General features: G+C 33.2%; 1 protein-coding gene across 3 annotated transcripts in view; it reads left to right on the top strand.

The window, feature by feature from the left end:
• Nucleotides 1-18,894, top strand: part of sorcs1 (sortilin-related VPS10 domain containing receptor 1) — a 231,540-nt gene extending 212,646 nt beyond the window's left edge. The window contains exons 17-27 of one of the 3 annotated variants that reach the window (XM_006630828.3): nucleotides 752-865; nucleotides 2,290-2,461; nucleotides 2,956-3,142; nucleotides 3,555-3,688; nucleotides 5,657-5,780; nucleotides 7,053-7,165; nucleotides 7,958-8,092; nucleotides 11,384-11,483; nucleotides 12,016-12,121; nucleotides 12,890-13,050; nucleotides 14,051-18,894. In XM_006630828.3, the coding sequence (XP_006630891.2) occupies nucleotides 752-865; nucleotides 2,290-2,461; nucleotides 2,956-3,142; nucleotides 3,555-3,688; nucleotides 5,657-5,780; nucleotides 7,053-7,165; nucleotides 7,958-8,092; nucleotides 11,384-11,483; nucleotides 12,016-12,121; nucleotides 12,890-13,050; nucleotides 14,051-14,115 (1,411 nt within the window). In that variant the 3' untranslated portion in view covers nucleotides 14,116-18,894. Of the gene's footprint in view, nucleotides 1-751; nucleotides 866-2,289; nucleotides 2,462-2,955; nucleotides 3,143-3,551; nucleotides 3,689-5,656; nucleotides 5,781-7,052; nucleotides 7,166-7,957; nucleotides 8,093-11,383; nucleotides 11,484-12,015; nucleotides 12,122-12,889; nucleotides 13,051-14,050 lie in introns of those variants that run through there. The other 2 variants (XM_015347402.2, XM_015347403.2) reach the window with 2 other exon arrangements.
• Nucleotides 18,895-21,906: the final 3,012 nt, after the last annotated feature.

Raw genomic sequence — 21,906 nt, 5'->3', positions numbered from 1 at the left:
TTAGAAGCTTTTAGCCTTTCAGTATAGCATATTCTTTTTAAACTGGAATGCTCTTCCGTGGTCTGATTCCAAAGCAGCAATATCTTTTTTTGCACTGTGAAGACCAAAATTGTACAAAATATCTAAATGAGATCTTACTAATGGTGTACAGTTTAATATAACATCCCTTTATTTAAATGTTAGGCTTTTAGCTACTGTATATTGCCTAAAATTTTTGATCCCTGTACTGTAGTAATACACTTGCCTTAGGAAAGTATCTTTTGTAATCAAAAGATAGTAGAAAGATACTTCTTTTGTTTGGCAGTAATGTGACATTTCCTCGTTCATTATAAGAATAAGAGCCAAATAGACAGATGAAAATCTCAGATACTGAGTTTGTGTGGACTACAGCATATAAAAATAAAAGGTGTTCTGCTCTTTAAAAAGTGTCTTCATTGTAGGTTTTTTAAGCCTTTTGAAATGACTTTGCATATATTCATGTTTTCTTATTTTTTAAATTATAGTAGTATAAATAAAACTGCAGTGTAAACTCATATTGTTATCCATATTAGATATACTGTATGAAGAAAAGATATACACTGAACATTAAACCTGAAAAGATCACACAGCCACATTGAAAATCACAGTCTTAGTATAGTGTACTGTATGTCAGGATATTTACGGTTTGTATGGCATTTTAATTGCCTTTGATTCTGTGTTTAATTTTAAAGCCAGTTTAATAGATAAGTATGTTCTTGTATGCACACTGTAGTGATTATGGATATGAGCGAAGAGGAAATGGAAAGTGCACACCTGCCTTCTGGTTTACTCCATCTTCTGTGTCTAGAATCTGCAACTCAGGAAAGAGTTTCCTCAACAGCACTGGGTAAGCGTACAGTATGTAAAAGTCATGAGATTTCTTTTTTTTTTTCATTGTCAGTGAATGTTTTTTCTCCTAAAATGATCATCTTTAAAAGAAACTGAATAGAGTTCAGTGTTTAATCTTTATGCACAATATTTGAATAGGCAACCTGAAATAGACATGAGACCAAGTATAGATTTGTCATATACTTCAAAATACAGCTACAGTAATTACAGTGTAGTAACATTTTAATCACCTTGCAATTATGTGACATTTACATTTTGAAATACATATAATTACATTTAAAGTCATATGGCTGATATTGTAACTACATTATGTAATTACTTACAATATGGGAGTTACAAATGTAAACTGTAGAAAGAAGTGAATTTATGTGTGATTACTGGTTCAGTCATAGGATTATTTTTCTCAATTATATCACTGAAAAGTATAACTACCACATTATTAAAAGGTAATTACTATGTTATTACACTGTAATAAATGTATTTGCATTTTCAGGTGTATCCCGTTGATTTATATACCAAAGTGATTCCATCATATATATTCAATCCAGAATTCAGTAAAACTGGCATCTTGGGTGCTCTGAAATGGAAATATAAATATATGTAATAAATGAACTGCCTTTGAACTTATCATTATATTATTATAACATACTGCTTGTTTTCAGTGTAAAAAGCACTGGTATTACAGCATTTTTTTCTCTTTTGCTAACAACTTTTAACATTTTATTTCTGCCACTATGAAGACTGACAGTATAAAGTTCATACAGAAACTTCTACAACTGAATGACATTTGGTACTATTCATTGTCATTCACTCTAGCAGTGCATCAGTAAATCTGCCACTCTGTAGGGTCTTGTCATAACCAAATGGGTCTACTTGCCAAATTGTAAACAGGTGCGCTGAGTCATACAGGCAAAAATGCAATGGTACCTGACACATCAGCATCCCTTCTCTCATGGGGCACCCTATGGCAAGGTACTGTATGCTCCAGACATATCTGTGCAAATGAAAGCCATAATGATTGCCAGAAGTGCCTGGTATCATGGACAGGCCATATGCATGAGCATCATATCAATCCCTGGCATTCAGAAAAAGAGAACATTAAAAAAACTGAAGTCTGATTTCTCATACTTGAGTCTATCATGATCCCTGCATTTGTTATTGCGACTAATCTGTTACCTCATGCCAAGGGGGGAAGTTTAACACTGTTAAACTAAAAACGTTCAGTTTCATAAAGTGCACTTCATGTTCTTGAAAAGGGCTGATATTATTTGACTCTGAATTTGTGGTGGAATAAGCCACTGGTGATAAGAGTAACAAGAACTAACCCTAGGTGGCTCTGCAGTCTCCCTTTAAAAAAGATTATTTCACAATTGTCAAAATAGTATTTCTTCTTCCAATATTCTGCCGGTTTGTGTCTGTCAGGTACCGGAAGGTGGTGTCCAATAACTGCACTGCTGGGGTAAAGGAGCTGTACACAGCCAGGAGGCAGCAGTGTCCTAATCGGCCTCCTAGGGGCCTCCATCTCGTCACCAGTGAAGGAAAGCTGACAGCCACTCTGAGTACCAACGTCACTTTCCTCATCTTTCTGGAAGAAGTAAGTACCCTGAAGGGAAATAGACGTGATTAAAGATTTTGTATATTCCTTCCTAGAATAACACTGACAGGGCTATTCTTGTGTCAGAGTACTCTGTAATTTCACTAAAACTGAAGTTTCTCTATCTTCTTAGATACTCAGGCACTTTTGTAATCAAACATAGCCATTTCCTGCAGCCATTGTAGTCACAGGTTCCCACTTACTGACACAAATGTTATCCTTTCTTATGATCATTTACTGAAATGTCATTGAAAAGCCTGTATTTATCTCTGTGGTCTCATTTTAAACCTCAGTGACATTGTAAAGATGCATTAATTTGCTCAATGCTTGTGTCCTACTAATGTGTAAAGTTTATTGTAGTTCAATTTTATTTAGAATTTTCATGATGTGATATGAGGATTTTTTTTTACTTGGTGTACTTTCTATAATTTATTTCTCTTGGATTGTTACTGTGCTTTTTGACTGTGCCTTTTGTATTAAACATTATGTTTTAGGGTGATGGGTCTAAAACAAGCATCATGGTAGATTTTGGTGATGGTAATGCCATATCATACTCCAATGTGAGTTCCATAGAAGATGGGATCAAGCATGTGTACAAAAATGTGGGGATTTATAAGGTGTCTGCTACTGCAGAGAACGGCCTTGGATCGGACAGTGCCGTCCTCTACCTGCACGTAACATGTAAGTTACTCCTGCTGTTAAGTGAGTGAACAGACCACCCCCTGATGTATTTGAGGTTGACAGATATAATGGTAATGACTTATTGATCAGGGATGTTGAGCTCTCCAATCTGTCAATCTGATTTGCCAGAAAAAGAAAATGAGGTCTGGTTTGCTCAGTGTGTTAGAGATGAAAAATAACACACAGATGACATGATTCCCAATGAGAGAGACATTTGTATAAAACTCCATGGAGTGTGAGCTGTTCAGGGATAAAATTTAGGTTATAGGAAGGAGGAAGAGGGGCAAAAAAAACTGAAGCAAAATATGCATGCAGAGAATTGAATCTATCTATTAAATTTTTGTAAAATACTGTAAATGAAAGAATGAGGACTCCAGTCTGTCATGCTGGATGTTTTTCTGTCCTTGAGTAGGTCAGCTAGAGCACATTCACCTTTCTGCTCCCTTTGTGGCTGTGAAGAACAAAGAAGTCAATCTTACAGCAGTCCTTTGGCCAAGTCAAGTGGGAACAGTCACCTACATCTGGTGGTTTGGAAATAACACTGAGGTTGGTCAATGAGATGTTTTCAGTGTTTTCAGAGTTTTCAGAGCTTACTCAGTAAAGGTATCTAGGTACATTGGCTCTGATACTTTTGTTCAAAGAGGTTTTAATTTTTTTAAGAAGCATCTGTAATTTTAAATGTCAGAGTGTCAGAATATGAATTTTCTTTTAGAAAACCTGTGATAATTTTTTTCTTTTTTTGAACTGATATTACATCTATATCAAACTTCAGCCACTTTTAAGAGATCTATAAAGTGAAAAATATCTGTTTTCAGACATTATATACACACCTGATTGATAAATTGTATAGATTCTCAATACATAAATAAAGTACATTCATTGTAATAACTTATTATTATGATATAAAATCACATTTTCATCAGACATTATACATAATAACTTTATGCATAATATACATTTATATATTAAAAATTATATCACCTTCTCCTACAATTAAGTATAAATTATAACCTATGATTAAATTATGAATTAGAAGTTACACTATCAAATAATTCAAGATATAAATACGTCTTAATTGATTTTTGCTCTTCTTTTAAAAAATCTAACTTCTTAAATTAGGATTAATTTTCATTATATAATGTAGAATACAGTGCTCATACTTTTTGCTTTTTTTGTGTTTGTTATTGTGGATGAGTCCTGGGTTTAATGGAAACAACATCCCGTGTCACAGTCACAGAGATGTTACTAAGTGGCAGCTGTTTGCTTGCCTCAGCTTTCCTAAGTTAACCATCCAAATCCAACAAGTACTTGGTTTTTAATTTGCTGTTGATACTGTATGTGGGTGGGTAGTGTTGGTTTAATCTGTGTTATAGTCATGCTAAAGAAGTCATTATTATTGATTTATATATTTTGCCAATTTTAAGACCTCTAGCTTTAATAAAAAATCTGGGCCAGATTTTTCTTCTCACCGATATTATATGGGTACAGTATATAGAGAGAAACAATTTCAGGGGGTTTATCAAGTCGACAATACCCTTCTTCAGTACAGTGTATATTTTCCATCAGTGGAGGATCAGTGAACTCCACTGTAGTAGCAGAAGAGTAGTGATTTACTGCCTTGAACAAATCTTGAGACTTTAAGACACATCTAAAGTGGAAAAATAAAATTAATTTACATGTTTACAATGTTGTGAAAGTTTCTGTTTCTTCTTTGCAACTTTCCTCACTTCCATTTACATTCCTTTTAATCTGATGCAGAAAAGCTAACACATGCTTTTGGCATTTTCCAGAACTGCTTATTAGTAAGCAATGTGTACTGCCACTTCAAAACATCTTCTTAGCTCAGTTATCTAACGTATCTTTAGTTAATATAATGTCTAACTACTGTACATACTATAGATCTTAACTAAAGCTAAACTTTATGATAATTGATGACTTTTTTAAAGCTTTTTTGCAACAGAGCATTAGAAAAAAAACAAAATACTACCGCTCAGTTTTAAGGGCTTGAATAGTTCAGCTCCTGACTACATCAATGAGTCATTAAGTCCCCTTACACCTACACATCACTTGTGCTCTTTAGATTCTGGCCTTCTTTCAGTTCCGAAATCATGGCTCTGAACACTAGAAGAATGTGCTTTCTGTGCTGTTGCCTAAGGCTGTGGAATGATCTCCCAACTCATACCAGTTCTTACATGTCAGTCAGCACTTTTGAATTCTGTCTTAAAATTCATTTTATACTGTGGCGTTTAATATTTTTTAAATTACTTTATTAAATCCTTTTTACGTGTCTCTTGTTTATTATTATATTGCAAAGCATCACAAAAAACAATATTTTTCACTCGTGTGACCATGTTACCTTTCTTTCAAAGGCAACTTAAAACTATTCAAGAAAAAATATTGTAGGCTTCTATTGTTTACATAGTGTAAATAACCCAATGTCCTCCCAGTAGTCAGGCTGATAAGAAGACCCCAAGGGATACACTAGCTCCTTATCTTTTTTTCTTTAAATTTCAGCCAGTGATCACTCTAGAGGGAAGTGTTGCCTTTACATTCAGCAAGGAAGGAATAAACACTGTCACAGTCCAAGTGTCTGCTGGGAATTCCTTACTGCAAGACAGGAAAACAATTGCTGTTCATGGTGAGAGACTTTAACTTTTCAAAAAGAAGGAGTATTTAGCTATCCAGTCTACTCATGGAATTCTGTAGGACCTGACTCATTTGTTGGGTGTTAAGCTTTAAAAGTTGCATACGAACTCACAATGTCAATGCTTTAAAGAAATGTCATAATCTTTTAAATTTTTCTAAAAGAATAGCATAATCAGAACCTAGGTTCTACTACTACTATTGCTACCACTACTGCTACTACTAATAGTTCCCTTAACAGTATCTTCTCAAAACTCTTTACAGGAAAAGTAAAAACCACAAACATAACAAATGAAAACTAACAAAGATAGGGAATAAAAAAATAGTACATAGAAAAGGGATTTGAAAAGTAGTAGGCACAAATGCCAAATTACATAAAAGACTTTCTGAAGAAGTATTTGCAGCTGGATTTGAATGTGCTAAGGGTGGGTGACTCTCTGATATGCTTGGGGGTAGAATTTCAGAGCTCTGGGGCATAGCAAGAGAAGGCCCTGCCACTCAGTGAGTGTAAACAAGCTTGAGGGACAAACAGGAGACAAAATCAGATGAACAAAGATTGTGTGGTGGGGAGTAGGAAGATAATAAGTCATATAGCTACTTAGACAATCCATGTAGAACCTTAAAGGTAAGTATGAGCATTTTGAAGTCGACACAAAACCTGATAGAAAGCAAGACTCCAAGACAGGAGTAATGTGATTACTTGCATGCGATATGATAAGGATTCTGGCTGCTGAATTTTGGACCTACTGAAGTTTATATAAAAACTTCATGTACATAAACTGAAATATACCATACAGTATAAAAGAGCAATATAGGTGGGGTGCAGTAGTAATTACTGTTATACTGTACAACCTCTGTTTTACACCCCTTATTCGCTGTTTAAATCCAATTTTGAGACAATTAGTTATGGACAGATATATTAAAAGTGGAATTAAATTGCATGGCTGAGTTGTTGTGTGGATACTGTTATGAAGTTTTATTATTATAATTGGGTTTCTATTTGTTGCCATTATTTTCATTCAAAGTCTCATCAAAGCTAAAAAATATATTAAGAGCCTTTATTTTGCTGTCCAACGAACCTTGAAAAATATAGTGCAGTGTTTGATCTTCATTGAAAATAACCCTCAGATATTATTGCAAAAACATGAATGCAGAATAGCTCAAATAATTTGACTAATTTAAATTTAAAATAGATTTTAGTGAAAAGTACCCATAATCATACTTGACTACCATATATATGTATTTATAATTGATCTTCTCTTTTAAGAATATTTCAGATCACAGCTTTTAGCATTTTCCTCCAATTTGGATGACTATAATCCTGATGTTGCCGAATGGAGACAAGACATCAGTAGAGTCATCAAGAATTCTTTGGTGCAAGTGAGTTGCACCAGATGTTTCCTTTCATCACCATTTGTAGGCATTTGTAGTTGAAGCTATTACTGAATTATCATCAAATAAAGTGTCTTTCCAGAAAAGTGTTCTGTAACAGTGGTGGTGAAAATAGTTTTGGAGACTTACTACATGACCTGAGAAGCTTTGGTGGGTCAAATGTGAAATACCTGCTGTAAACTGTCAAAAACCCTATTCAAGCAGACTGATGACACTTAAAACCAGGGTAATTTTACACAGATAAAAAGAAATTCATGACAATTTAACATTATAAATAATATTCTTCCTCTGTTGCTGTACAAGTTTGAATACAGTAATCTTAGCATTGTTTTTTTTCTTTCCACAAACAATGCATCCCAATGCTTTAGTACACATTCTGTAAAAACTATAAAACCCCAAATAAGAAATGACTGTGATGTAATATTAAATCCATGTTTTTTATTCTTCATGGAAATGATGATAATATAGAAGACAAGAAAAGACAGGAAAAATATGCATAATTATTGGATCTATAGCATGCAAATTAAGTGAAACAAAACGTTCAGATACAGAAGATTATATTAAAATTCACATTTGAACAAGATTAAGTGTTTTATATGATTTCTTTTACTGACCTATTCTCCTTCACTTTGTGTTTTATTATCACATAATCAGAGTTTTCTCTAATGTTTTTAGCAACAAAGAAGGGCTAGTACATTCTAAAGTGAAAATGTTTTTGATTGTAATTGAACAATTCTAATTGCAATATGTATACATGTATGTATATTTATGTTACGTTAGGTCACAGATATTGGTGAAGAACAACTCCTGGTTACAGTTCTCCCTGGCTTACCAACAGCTGCAGAATTCTTTCTTTTACCTGACAAAGAGTTAACAGAGGGGAAACCAGAAAGAAATGCAGCACATTTAGATCAGGTAAAAATATTGTCTCGTTACAGAATGTTACGTTCCTCTCTCAGCTTGACAACAGCATCAAGCTCAAAGAATGATCTTGATTTCAGCCTTGCAGACTATCAGTCTTATTTACATGCTTTTTTACTGTTTCTTTACATCTCTTAAGTACAGATGTCTGGGTGCCTACAGTGATATGAATCATTGTGTTATATTTAGAAGTCAGAGCCACTGGGAAAAAGTTGTTTGAAATTATTAAGGGGTTACAACTTTTGTTTTGTGAGAAAAAATGTCAGAGATCATGATAATAGGTAATGACTATTGACGATGTTCCTGGCATTTATTGATATTAATTTAACAATAAAACAATGTTGGATCTTTGCTACCACTCTCATTTTACAACATCATTACCTTAATTTTTTAGCTGCAAGCTGGGGACTTTTGAAAGATCTATTTATGCATTTGTTTAGGTATTTTTAGAGTGTTTTTGCATTTTTGGAGTAGTACAATCATGAACCTGTGAGTGTTGTGAGTGGAAGTTTTGATTTATTTAAAAAAAAAGAAAGTCGTAAGACTTTTATGTGATTAAACAAAAACACAAAAACTAAGAGGTTATTTTGCACTCTATGTCTGAATTTAGTCGTTCTTCTGTCAGAGAAGTCTTAAATTTGATTAAAAAATGACTGGGTAGACTACATAGTTTGTGAGATTACCCAGACTTTTGATTGTTTTCTCTGAATTCAAAAGTGTCATTTTTATGACACTTGTACTTTACCTGTTCTGTACATTTTCTAAAAGCACAGTGGAAAAAAGTGATTTTCTGGTATTGAAAACCAGCTTCAGATACTTTCTGGACATCAAAGTATCAGTACAAACATATTTTGAAAGTGTAAAACAGTATTCAATTATTAAAATATATAATTGTACAATAAATATTAATTTCCAATAAAACATAAAAACAAGAAGATTTGGTACTGTTAGAAGTGTGAGTAGTGATTAGATTTATGTAATTGTTTCTTATCAATTGTAAATCTTAATGCTTTCAACACTCAAACATTGTCACTACATCAAACCAGTGTTTTTCTGTTTCAGTGAAATTTTAATTATGTAATATTTATTAGCAAATAACTTGCTTGTGTAGGGATTGTTCTTTATTTCTTCATATTTAATGTACTGTAAGTTCGGTATTAACTAGCATGATATAATTTTTTAAAATACATTGTCTTATACACAGCTGTTGTTACTTTTTGTTTATGAACTACTTTTACATAGTATTAAAAATAATTCAAGGTGTTACTACAACATATGAAACATATTTAGTCTCCAGTCTGAAGATGCGGTAAGGTCATAACATGACAGTGTTTATTTTACTCCAGTGTTTATTTTACCCCACTAGATGTCACTGTTTGTTCATTTTTATGGGCAGTGGTGCCCTTGTGTAACTATATGCACATTACTTATGATATATGCATTGGATACATTAATATTTTAGGGCAATCAGATGCAATAATTAACCTAAAGTGACATATGAGGATGATAGCTTTTAGAGTGCAGACCAAAGAAAGGACCTGTGTTTGTGTCTGTGTAATAACATACAGAGTATGTTTAAGATTATTCCAATTTTTGCAAATTCTTATGTACATTGCATATTAAAATCACATTTTAAATATTAACAGCTCTGCTTATAAACAACTTAGTGCCATGTATATGAGTGTGTATGTATATAACTGTGCTAGGGAATGAAAATGAGAGATTATGTCTAATACAAGAATGTGTAAGGTTCTGATTCTGACGTACAGTACTATCAGAAAACATTTTTAAAATGTCCTAAGGATTCCTGTAATTATGTAAGGTGTTGCAAGTTAAGAAATCCGGTTGATCTAATCATAAACAGGTTTTGATTGTCTGGCAAACTATGTAATAAATCATCATTCAAGATTGGCATCTCCAAAGTGCAATGTGTAGGCAGCTTATTAAAAAGTTTAATAGATTTACTGACCCTGATACACTTCAAAAAAGGTAATTATTCATAGAATAGTCTAATTTTAACTACTAGGAAAAAAGAAATCGAGAACTGAATATATTGCTCATATCACAATTAATTTGCTAAATGGGGCAGATAAAATTAATGAAGTAAAGCTGAGAAAGAAAATGAATTCTGGAAAGGCATTTGTTTTGTAGAATATCCTTAAACAGCTGCAAATCATAGTTCTTTCTTCCTTGGCTTTGGGTGTTGGATTAAAAGAGGATAGCAATGCCAGTGAATTAAAGGATTTATGATCTTCATAATAATAAAAATAGGCTGGAACACTTACTTGTTTATGCCATGATTTATAACATTGAACTGTCCCCTCATGCAGTGTTAGCACATTGTGTGTACACTCTAGATCACTTTTATTATTATTAGCATATTACTGTTAACAACCAAACTTTAAAACTGATTGGTTTAGGTGGCGGTAGTTCCTGTTCCCTTAGAAAACACCTTTTTTATCACATTATAATGTTAAGGAAAGAAATATATATGGGCTGTTGGTCAGAGCTAAAAACAAGTTCACCTTTTGCTCACAAAGAAAATGCTTGATGTTTCGAACAAACCTAAAAATGACTATTTGTCTGGCAAACAGCTGAAAATTTAAAATGTCTTCATTTTCAAATATGTATACCATATAATTTTACATATGCTTCAAAGACCATCATAGATGGTGGTGGATGTCATGCTTGTACTTCAAGATACTGAAATTCTAAACAAACCCCCCAAGGGCTTTTGCACCCAATACCACGTCATAGCTTATGGTTCATTTGGAAAAACATCATTGTAGTGTATCTAACTGTTGCATAAGGAAATAACAATGGTGAAACTTTTGTTTGCATTACAATAATGGCTACGGATTTTGGGGTTTAGCCTTTCAGTCTCATGTCAAAGTGAATATAACCATATTCTTCATTAGGTTTATTCTTCCAGCCAGAATAGGCCCACCCCCACCGAAGGTTCACGGTCACCATTATGCATGGAAACTAGTCCACTGTTGAAAAGTCATTTACCTTTGTTTAGTATAGCAAAGCCACCTATAATACCAACTCCCAGATAGCAGAGAAACAATGGAGAAGGCAGTTTTAAGGGTGTGTTACAGTAGATAAGAATATAGTTCCCCATAAATATGCTCCCCATTATTCGTTGTTCATCTTTCAGAATTGTACAGTATGTGGTATTATCTTTTTAACCTAGTGGTGTTGATATTTTGCAAAAGCCATAAGTTCACCAGGATTTTACTTCAGCAATGGTAACACTATGAAAACCTCTTTATCATTCCCCAGCTTTCTGAAATGTTGCTTTCTGCACTCAACCAAAACTTAATACAGTTCACTCTTCGGCCAGGTGTTCAAGTCACAGTCTATGCAGCTCATTTATCAGCAGGTAAGTTCTATTTAAGTATGCGTCTTGGCTGTGTACTGAAAAGAAAGACTAGATGTTGTCTCAGAAAAGCCATTTTCCTTCTGACTTTGATAATCATTTTAATAATTATCATGAAAATGTAACACAAACAATAATATACCCATACAAAGGCTACTTCAAGCTACTACATGTAGCTGACATATTGGAAAAAGAGGTTAATAATTTCAACTATTTCTTTAAGTATATGTATATTGATATACAGTATTGAAACCCTATAGAAAACCTGGGATAATTGTGCTTCAGAAAATGGCTGAGTAGCAACCTGAATGTACCAGAATAGGACAGTGTTATGTAATACAACAGAATTTATGGAAAACATGGAATTTGTTTTTACAGTACAAATGTCTATTTTAATTTCTACTTATTATCTGTCAGGTGTAGCTATAAATGTTCTGTTGAGCTATTTTTTGTAAAGCTTCAATATATGCAGTATCTAATTTTGTTTCAAAACAAATTTACGTGAATCCCATTTGCTCTGTGTTTTCCTTCTAAGCTCCTCTTGTGGATACCAGTGAAAGTCACAGTGGCTCTGCAATGCTCATGTTGTTATCAGTCGTATTTGTGGGGTTAGCTGTGTTTGTCATCTATAAATTCAAAAGGTACAGTGCTCTTGATATATGTATTTAGTAGGGATTGATTTATGTATTGTGTCTTACTGGCGGAAGCAACTAATTTTCTTAATATCTGCATGTTTGTACTAAATGGATGTCTCTAGTCTCAACAAAGACTAGATTATGTCCCCTTCTATAAACTACGTAAAAACGATTAAACAAGTTCATTTTGATAAAAAAATTAACTTTGATTTAGCTCTTTACAAGAGAAAGGATTATAATGGATGATTATCAATTGCTTAGAAACAAACTTGCAATTTATTATTTTACCTTATTTTTTATTACTCCCATGTGCATAAAAATCCTCACAAGTGTATACAGTACATTTATTTGTTATAATATAATCACAGGACTCAGTTGCTAGTTGTGTTGTTAAATCAGCTTTTCATATCTTTAGTTATATAATGAATGCTTATTGACATATCAGATTAGAATGACTCCTGTTTTGAATACAGGCTTATACTCTAAATTGTGCCAAAATGCACAATTTTGTGTTTCCAAATTCAAATTCAAATCCAAACTAAACACTCAACTGGAATTTTCAAACCACTTTAAAATAAATACATCATTCAGTGGCAAAAAGTTATCAATATGCTGTCAAATGAGAAATTGACGTACTGTATCTGTGTAGAATTATATTTTATTAATTTAGAATGGCAAATCCTCGCCATATTTCCAGTCATAAAGAAAGGGGAACAAGTAAATACTTGTTTGTCAATGCTCTTTATCCATGACTTATCTTTCTCTTTCCTCAAGGAAGATCCCAGGCATCAATGTCTATACGCAGATGCAGAACGAAAAAGAGCAAGAAATGATAAGTCCAGTGAGTCCCATTGAAAGCACTCCTAATGATACACAAAGGGAATTAGTGACTTCTTTGGAGCTACTGGACAAGGAGCTGGATACACGGGCTATAGGTAATAGCAACATTCTTACATACTGGCAGTCCAAACTGCATGGGTTGAAAAATCAGTTAGGTGTTCCTGAATCATTTCTTGGTGCCACAAAACTGGCACAAACAAGAGCCATTTGGCCCATGCTTCTCTGAGTTATTGATAATATTTATTGTTCCAAAGATTCCCCCCATTTCTTGTATTCCTTCTTTTATTGCTTTCCACAGAATTGGCCTCAACAATGTGAATTGACAGTTTGTCCAAGACACGCACTACTCTTTGTATAAAACCGTGCCTCTTGTACTCAATCCTAAATACAGTCATACCGATCTGTAATTCAATGGATGACTTTATCAATACAGTTTGAAATTTGGAAAGTTTGGATTTTCTATCCTATTCCTATTCTGCGCAATATTGAATAACTTCAATATTGAAATTGAATAACTATTTTAGCCTGTGTACAATATTAAATTTAGACCCAGAAGTATTCTGGTTACTCTTCATTCACCTTTTTCATGGGTATTGATGAAACCTGTAAGTCTAAGTGTGGTCTAAAAACCTTATTGTGTAACCCTATAAACATTTTAAATTGGTTCTCCACATTGTCTGGAAAAGGACAGTGATGAGTCAATCTGAACTGCTGCTAACTGGTATAAACTGCTGTGTTGGTGTACAGTATATAACACCTTACGTTTTAAATAAGGAAACATTTTGCATCAATAATAGCGTAACTGTTCTTAAACTATCAAACATCCTAAAAGTTATCTTTAATTGCCAAAGTGCAATGAAAGTAAATCTAAGGGGAAATTTACTTTAACATATCAGTTCTCCACCTAACATGAAGGCTTCCTGTTTGTGCAACTGTACTTTGTAGCATGTAAAGGGCAGTTTGACAACATGTAGTTGTACAGTGAGATGTGTTGCAGTTGGATATTTTAAATTAGTGAATGTACAAGGGAAGAAATATGGCTGATTCTAAATGAATTTAAACAGTGTTTTTTTCTTTGTTTTTTTTTCCACCCAGGATGCATTTCACCACATGCCAACATCAAAATCTCAAAGGAAATCCCCACATATGTAAATGTTTGAACTCTGGGACAATCTATAAACAGTAGTGTTATGGACCTCGCAAACCATTCAGACACAACAAGGTTTTAAGCTTTATACCTGTGCATGTGGACATTTCTGACAAAAGACAGTGCTCCATGGATATCTGAAGATACTATGTACAGGTTTTTTTGTATGTCTCAATGAAATAGCCCATTTTTTGATGACATTTATTTATATAAGGTATGGTACTTCTTATGAAAAGCCTGCATGTATGAGAAAAAACCTTTTGGTTTGCTAAAGTGGCTTTTATGTTTATTTGCTCTATTTTAATGCTAACAAGAGTGATATGCTATTTATTCATGAGAATATATTTCAAAAAAAGGAGAGAAAATGGTTAAAAATCTTAGCCATTATATTTTTTGTAAATCATAAATGTTTGTGAGAAATGTATGAATTTTAATATTCTCAGCTAAATTAAAAAAAAACTACTGTAAAGCTGAAGAAGAGAAATGTTCAGTTATCAACCCTATTTCCAATCAAAAAATGAATCTGTTTTTTCCTCCTTAAGGAATGTAATATTGCACAACTCATGATACAGATTATTAAGTTAGTTTATTTAAAAAAAAATCAAATTTAAAATGCATTTTGTTATAGCTATATACAGTACAGTGAAAGTTTATATTTTTCATTTTAAATTGTTGACAGTGGGGAAAAGTTTAACCCTTGATTTGTTTTTACTTATTTAAACTCATTGTTCATTTTACATTTTTACAATCTCTCTTTGTTAATTTACAATGGTTCTGTGTTGATAATTGCTTCCCAACATGGTGCCAGTCACGTTAGACTATAATACACACTAAACATTCATCAGGGTAACGATTCATGGTAAGCGAGTATGACAGAAAGTGGTACAGTAAGTCTTTTTCTCAAAAATTTTCAAACCACTTTTCCTTAAAAGAAAATGTATAGCTCTTAACCCTGGTGTCCTGGCCAAATTTCCCATTGACCCTTACCAATCATGGCCTCCTAATAATCCCCATCTATGAATTGGATTCATCACTCTGTTCTCCCCACTGATACCTGGTGTGTAGTTAGCGTTCTGGCGCACTATGGCTGCTGTAGCATCATCCAGGTGGATGCTGCACATTGGTGGTGGTGGAGGGGAGTCCCCATTACCTGTAAAAGCTTTGAGTGGAGTGTCCAGAAAAGCACTATATAAGTGTAAGCAATTATTATTATTAATTATATTGACCTAAAAAGAGAACATAGTACATGTGTTTCCACCCATTTTTTAATGCAAGGTTAAATCATTTTTACAGATATTTGTGATTTAAACATTCCCCCAATTTTCTTCCAACATGAATAGGTGAGACCTCCTAGCTCTTTATTCTTTGGGGCGGGGGGTCTCGTGAGCAACTCAAGTCAGAGAGAATCTCCTCTGGTCGTTAAGAAACAGCTGAAATTTAGTGAGAGCTGCATTAACTTTCCTATTTAACACCTTTGACCTACTGTTCATGCTGTGGCGTTGTAAGGTGAGCAGCACTGGTTTGCCAGACAGTGTGCAGTTCAGAAGAACATGTTCTAGTGTTCACTGCTAGGATGGGAGCTGAAACTGAGAGTCTCCAGGGGTTGGCAACCTACAGCACGCAGGGATTTTTAACAGGATATGCAATAAAAGCGACATGTGCAACAAATAAGACACAAAAAATTAAATGTTAAAAACTGTCCCTGACTGCTCCATACGTCTATACAAAATACTACATAATGAAAGGTCTTTTACACTGAAAAAAACAATTCACTTGGTTTATTTACAGCAGTATTATTTGCGGGGCTTGCCTACAGTTTTCACAGGAAAGCTAGAAATCCGTATCACTGATAACATTTTTCAGACTTAAGTGTAAAGTCAAACATTATAAAGCAGTGGGAAAGGTTTGGCATGCTGTCTTGATGCATTCAAGATCTTTTTGTCAAGAAAAGGTCAAAACTAGCCTGAACTGAATGATGAAAAATGAGTTGCAAAACTAATGTTTTGAACTGACATCACCACGCATATGAATTAACTCAACCTCCATCTGCAGGGTGCAGATCAAACTGCTATGGGTCATTTTGAAATGGGGAAGACATTTCTTGCAAAACTTGCCATTTGTGCTGAGGACATTGACATCTCAACTTTCTGCTATTTCCAACATCTTAAAGAACTTTCAAAACACTGTACAATCTGTGTTGTTCACTTGGAGTGTCCATATGAGAACTGGTATTAACATTTTTGTCCAATTTCAGTACAGTATTTCTAATGTTTTGGCCCGATGTTTTATTCTCTGATTAAACCAGACAGCTTTGATACCAGCGACATTGATTTTTCAGTGTATCAGTGGATGGGTGTTGGGGATTTGGAAATGCACCACACTAAATTTAGCTCAAAGTTAGATATTTGCTTGATTTTGTTTTTTTTAGAGAGATGCCAAACTTCTTGCATTGTGTTCAGAGGGATTTATGATTTTTTTCTCAACTTTCACTTTATCATTTAAACACCTATTTACTGTATTTTTGAGACACAATGTTTCAGATGCCAATAACTTTCCAAGTGGAACAGAGATTTCAAACCACTTACATTTAAAAGATTGCATTTTGATAACTTTTTCAGCATTTGGATCACCATATCTCTGTGAATGCATATTTTCACACATTAAGTCTATTCTCTGTCCCTCCTGTAGCAGGTTAACAACTGAACTCAGCAAGAGAAAGCATGTGTAAGGATCTCACTAAATGGTAAGATGAGCATATTAACTTATTAATTTGAGATATTACTGTATTTTAATATTAAATTTTTATTAATCAGTTCATAAGTAGAGCTATTATTGTTGTTAAAAATGTATCAATGGCAAGCAAATCCATAAAAACAAGTACATGAGCTAACTCTTGACACATTTACTGTATTCTGAAAGGTTGCCAACCCCTGGTCTAATCAATGAACAATCGACAATTACAAATTACAATATTAAAAGAAAGATAATCTGAGATTCAAAGTTCAGTACAATTCATTTAAGAGGGAAAATAATTAATTAAAATTAATTTAATTAGTGAAATAAAAAATTGGGCAAAGCTTTTAGACTGTTAGCAACACTTAAGATTGTTTTAATGCAATAAGTCTCCTTTCCCCATTTTATTTATTGTTAAAGTTTAATGTTTTCAAGCAGAACCATTAAAGTTGTCATTTTGATAACAGCAGTTACTTTTTCATTAAATTATTTTGCAAGTGCAGTTTTCAATTATATGTTAACTACAGGTATCTAATTTTATAAAGAATTACATTATTAATTACTAACTACAATAATCTTTCATGATGTATGCTGTAAACTGCTTTTTGAATGCTTTTTAAAATAAAGGGATTGATATGAAAGGCAATGTAATCTTGGAACATGCAATATTAATGTCATCCTGTTAGAAAAAAGCATACATGCTTCAGATAGAAATTAGTTAACACCATGTCTTCCATCAAAATCCAGAACTAAGAGAAAGGTATTAAACGGTGGTGAACAGGGTTAATTTATACTCCTCTTTACAATTAACTTTTCAAGTTTAGACTCTATTGTATTGCATAAGCTTTATCTGAAAGAAAGTAAGATATTATAGCTAAAGTGGTTTTGTGATAATGCCAAACTGGGGGGGAGTTTTACAAACAAAATATGTCTGCGTATTCTTCACTTGATTGTTTTACAGGCCAGTTAAAACATATTACAAATATTTCTGCTCCCTGGTGTATACTGTATGTTTTATGTATCTTAAATGTTTCACCCTGGAAAAGTTATGTTTTTGCTAATATCATTACCATACATTAACTGATTTCCCTAAAATATATTGATATTCAAGTATTGTGTCATTACTTATCCATCTGGTGATCTATTTTAAGTCAGTTAATTAATACTTTATATTTAAACAAATTAGAGTCCATAAAAAACAAGGATAATGCAAAATTCTGTTGTGGTTCTACTGTACACAAGTCCCTAGACAAAGAACAATTTCCAGCAGTGTTCTTGTAGAGTGTAAGCTGTTAGGATTAATGGTTTGTAGTCTACCACTCTCACATTTAAGAAAAGAACATTAATGAGAAATGAATTTGCTGTGCAAAAGTTGTTCTAGACATGATTCTTGTTAATGCTTCCCATGGGAACAGGTCAAGAAAGGGGTTCTGGACTCCTATTAGCACACTGTTTTTGAGATTTTTTTTATTTTGACAACACTAATGGCACAATGTCTATAAGGGACCTAGAAGGTCTGGAAGACCCTGAAATGTTTAACCAGAAAAGACCTGGTTAAAAATTATTTCAATGAAGTCCTTGCTGTTCAAGGAGTTTCCTTTTTTTCTCCTCACTGAACTCTTGCTAAAATCCTAAAAGCATTATTTCTAATAACAGTAAACTGTATAATGCTCCATCTTATTTTGACTTGTAGTGTATATATATTCAAAATGAATTGGGAGATAGTTATAAATTGTAAATTGTACATAAAAATGTATGAAGAACCATCTTTCAAATTATTTTCTCATGGGGAGATACAGTACAATGAAGAAACTGCATTAAAAAAATGACAAATTCAATAGACTAATCTGTCAGTTGAAACCAATCAGCTCTTTGTTTCCCCTTTTGAGAGTTAGCAAGTTTATTTTTTTAGATGCGGGAGATTTATTACTGTAAAGCTTTTATATAAAACAGTTTAGATGTACAGTGTTTTGTTTGACTATAATTCTGTTCCATGTGCAATTGTTTCTGTTTTCTTGCATTTACAATCATATTTATTAAATGGAACAATTCTCTGTAATTGTGTCTTCATTTTATTCTGTTGATGATTCTTGATACTGTTTTAAACAAATCACAGGAATACATCTGTAGTATTGTTGTTTGAATGCAACAGAGCATTTTGTTATGTAATATTTCTCATCTAAAGTGATAATAGAAAAAAATATAAATGAAAACAGGTAAAACAGTTGTTAATTGTTGTAATGTGTAATGTTCTCTGTTTTTGGTAACTGGACACAGTACCAAAAACAGAATACAGATTATATGGATACAAAATGTATTGAATTCATTTAGTAGATTTTATAAAATATGTGAGACTTTATTTATTATATGATTGCACAAGCCAGATATACTGGAGATACTTTGCTTTGATGCTTTGATTAACATCTAATGAAATAGACAATGAATCTTCCTTGGATAATGAAACAATGCAAGCTTCTTGTTATTGAATTATTTGGAGTTCAATAACAAGAGAGGACAAAACTTTGTACAATTAGCTGATTGTGTTGTTATCACTTTTGCAGCTCCTATCTCATGCCACCTTGTATGTGGGCTCCATTAGTCCCTTCCCCCGGTTTTTGTTCCCTCAGCCATTGTCAGTGCAAGAATTGTACATCCAATTACATCTCATACCACACATACCCCATAGAATGTATCTGAAACTATTCAACATATTATGAAGTTTTTCTTGTTTTTGGTTGGAGAAAAGAGGCATATATTGAAGGAAATTGCCAAATTATGCCACTGTTGAACAGGAGAAATGGAAAAACACATTACTAATGCTTTATGGTTTTATAAGCTAAGATGTGAAGCTTGGAAAAAGACATCAGGTAAGTCAGAGATCAGTGGGGATCCAGAGCAAGGATTGTACAGAGCTTACTTAAAGTGCAATGCGACTAAAATTAATTTTTTTCATGATAATTGATTGTACAGAAGCAGTCTCACAGTGAAGAGCATGCTGTGTCAGGCAATGGCTGTCAAGAGGTTAGGCACTTGTATTAAAGCACATATTTTAGAAACCCAGGTTCTAAATCTGAAAATCATATTATGTAGTATCCTAGAATAACCATAAAAAGTTTCCAAATTTGGTTTCTTAAACATAGTCACCCATCAAAATAATAAAGTTTATAATTAAACATGGAAAACAGAACAACAGCAAATTCAATCATATATAACATATAATTATGATCAAAGCTCATTATAGTCCAACAAAATTATTCTTGAATATGCAGAAAAAGTTTTAAAAAGTATTGAAGCACATAAACTGACACATTACATACTGTACAGTACAATATAATTGAATCTTCTGTTGTGTGATTTGATTCCAGCAATGTTTAGAATTGCTAATCATCTGGCTGGGCACTTGTGAAACAAACAAAATACTTAGTTAAACAGTGACTGCAGAAGCTATGTCAGAAATGTAAAAGGACACTATCAAGTGATGCTACACATGTTTTTATAAGAAGATGAGGTACAGTAATTAAAATATCTCACCTGTTTGTTTTTATTCTCAAAATGAGAATGCCTGCAATTCATTTTAAAAGCATTTAGAATTCTACAAGTCGACTTTAATATTCATCATATTGGAAGTTGCATTTTTTTCACATTAAAGTAATACTACAAAACATGTAGATCATTGGAACAGTGTGTTACCTGAGAATAATTAATGAAAGGAAAAATACAAAATGTCCAATCCCCTCCCACATCCCTCATAAATCTTCCCTCACAAGAATGTAGTAAAACTAGAACAGAAAGTGACAGAAGTCACAAAAAAGAGCATACCAAAATACTAATTACACTAAACAGTTTCTAAGAAGCAAACAATAAATAAAGTGGAATGCAATTCCAATCAGATATCGAGTACTGTAAGTAATTAAGTAATTAAGTAAGGACAGATTAAGGTCTAGGGTGTAGAAGTGTGGGTCAAAGTCTCAAAATAGTTCAGAAACAATTTCAAAGCTTTAAAAAACTTAAATGTGGACACACTTTGTATGTATCTAATTTTTTACAACTCAAGAAACTGAATCGTGTCTCTGATCCATTGAAAAAATAGGGGTGGGGTAGCTTGCTTCCATATGAAGATAAGGCACCTTGCAAGAAGAGTTGTTTTTATGGTAAGGTAAGGTTATCAGGTAGCACACAAAAAATTGCCTTAAAAGAAGTAGTTTTGATTTCAATATGAGTAATATGAGAGAAAGTATCAAAAATGGAGGACCAGAAATGAAACACTGCAGGACAAGACCAAAATGTATGTATGAGAATGGCAGGGGCTTTCCTACATTTGTCACATGACAGGTCAAAATTAGAAAAAAAGACTCATGTAAGCAGTGTATAATTGTGTCATTGTGAGAATAGGAAAGCAAATGATAAGTATAAAGATGGGAATTCTATGAGAGTGAAACAAAGCCAAACTGCTTCCTGAACTGGATCCAAATACAAAAGGTATGTTGGGGTTATGAGTGAACTGAGAAATACTGTAGCTGAGTAGAGAAGAGCACAGCATATTTGTAAAAGTTACCCAACCAAGATCTAACTTCAAAGTTACACTTTTAAGACTCATATTTAAGGAACTGGATACCAATATAATATGTTCTTAATACAGTAGTTGCTGCCCAGCAAGAAAACAGAAAATTAGGCAATGTCATGTCTCTCTTTTTTTGGTCATTGCATAATATCCGTATGAATGTGTATTCAGTAATAATATTATTCTAAATAGAGGGTATAAAGTATTTGACTGATATTATTTAAAATATTTATTTGATTTAACTGAGGTATTAACTGAAATAATGGAATGGACTGAAACATATACAGTATATATATATAAAAAAACTGAATTGATTCTACCTGTAACTGACAATGTTATGGTGGATCGCCTGCATGTTTTTGTACATTCTAGAAGTGCTGTGAAATTGACTTTGAGGAGATGAGAGTGAGATCTTGTAACTGTGACTCCCAGGTAGGAAAATTTGGAGTGGGCAATCTTAAATGTTCAGCTATGGCTTGGATATTGAATGGAGGTCTTACAATATCCGAA

Source organism: Lepisosteus oculatus, chromosome 4 (genome assembly GCF_040954835.1).
Source record: "Lepisosteus oculatus isolate fLepOcu1 chromosome 4, fLepOcu1.hap2, whole genome shotgun sequence".
In the NCBI taxonomy this organism is placed as follows: Eukaryota; Metazoa; Chordata; class Actinopteri; order Semionotiformes; family Lepisosteidae; genus Lepisosteus; species Lepisosteus oculatus.
This window is presented reverse-complemented; position numbering and strand designations above follow the sequence as displayed.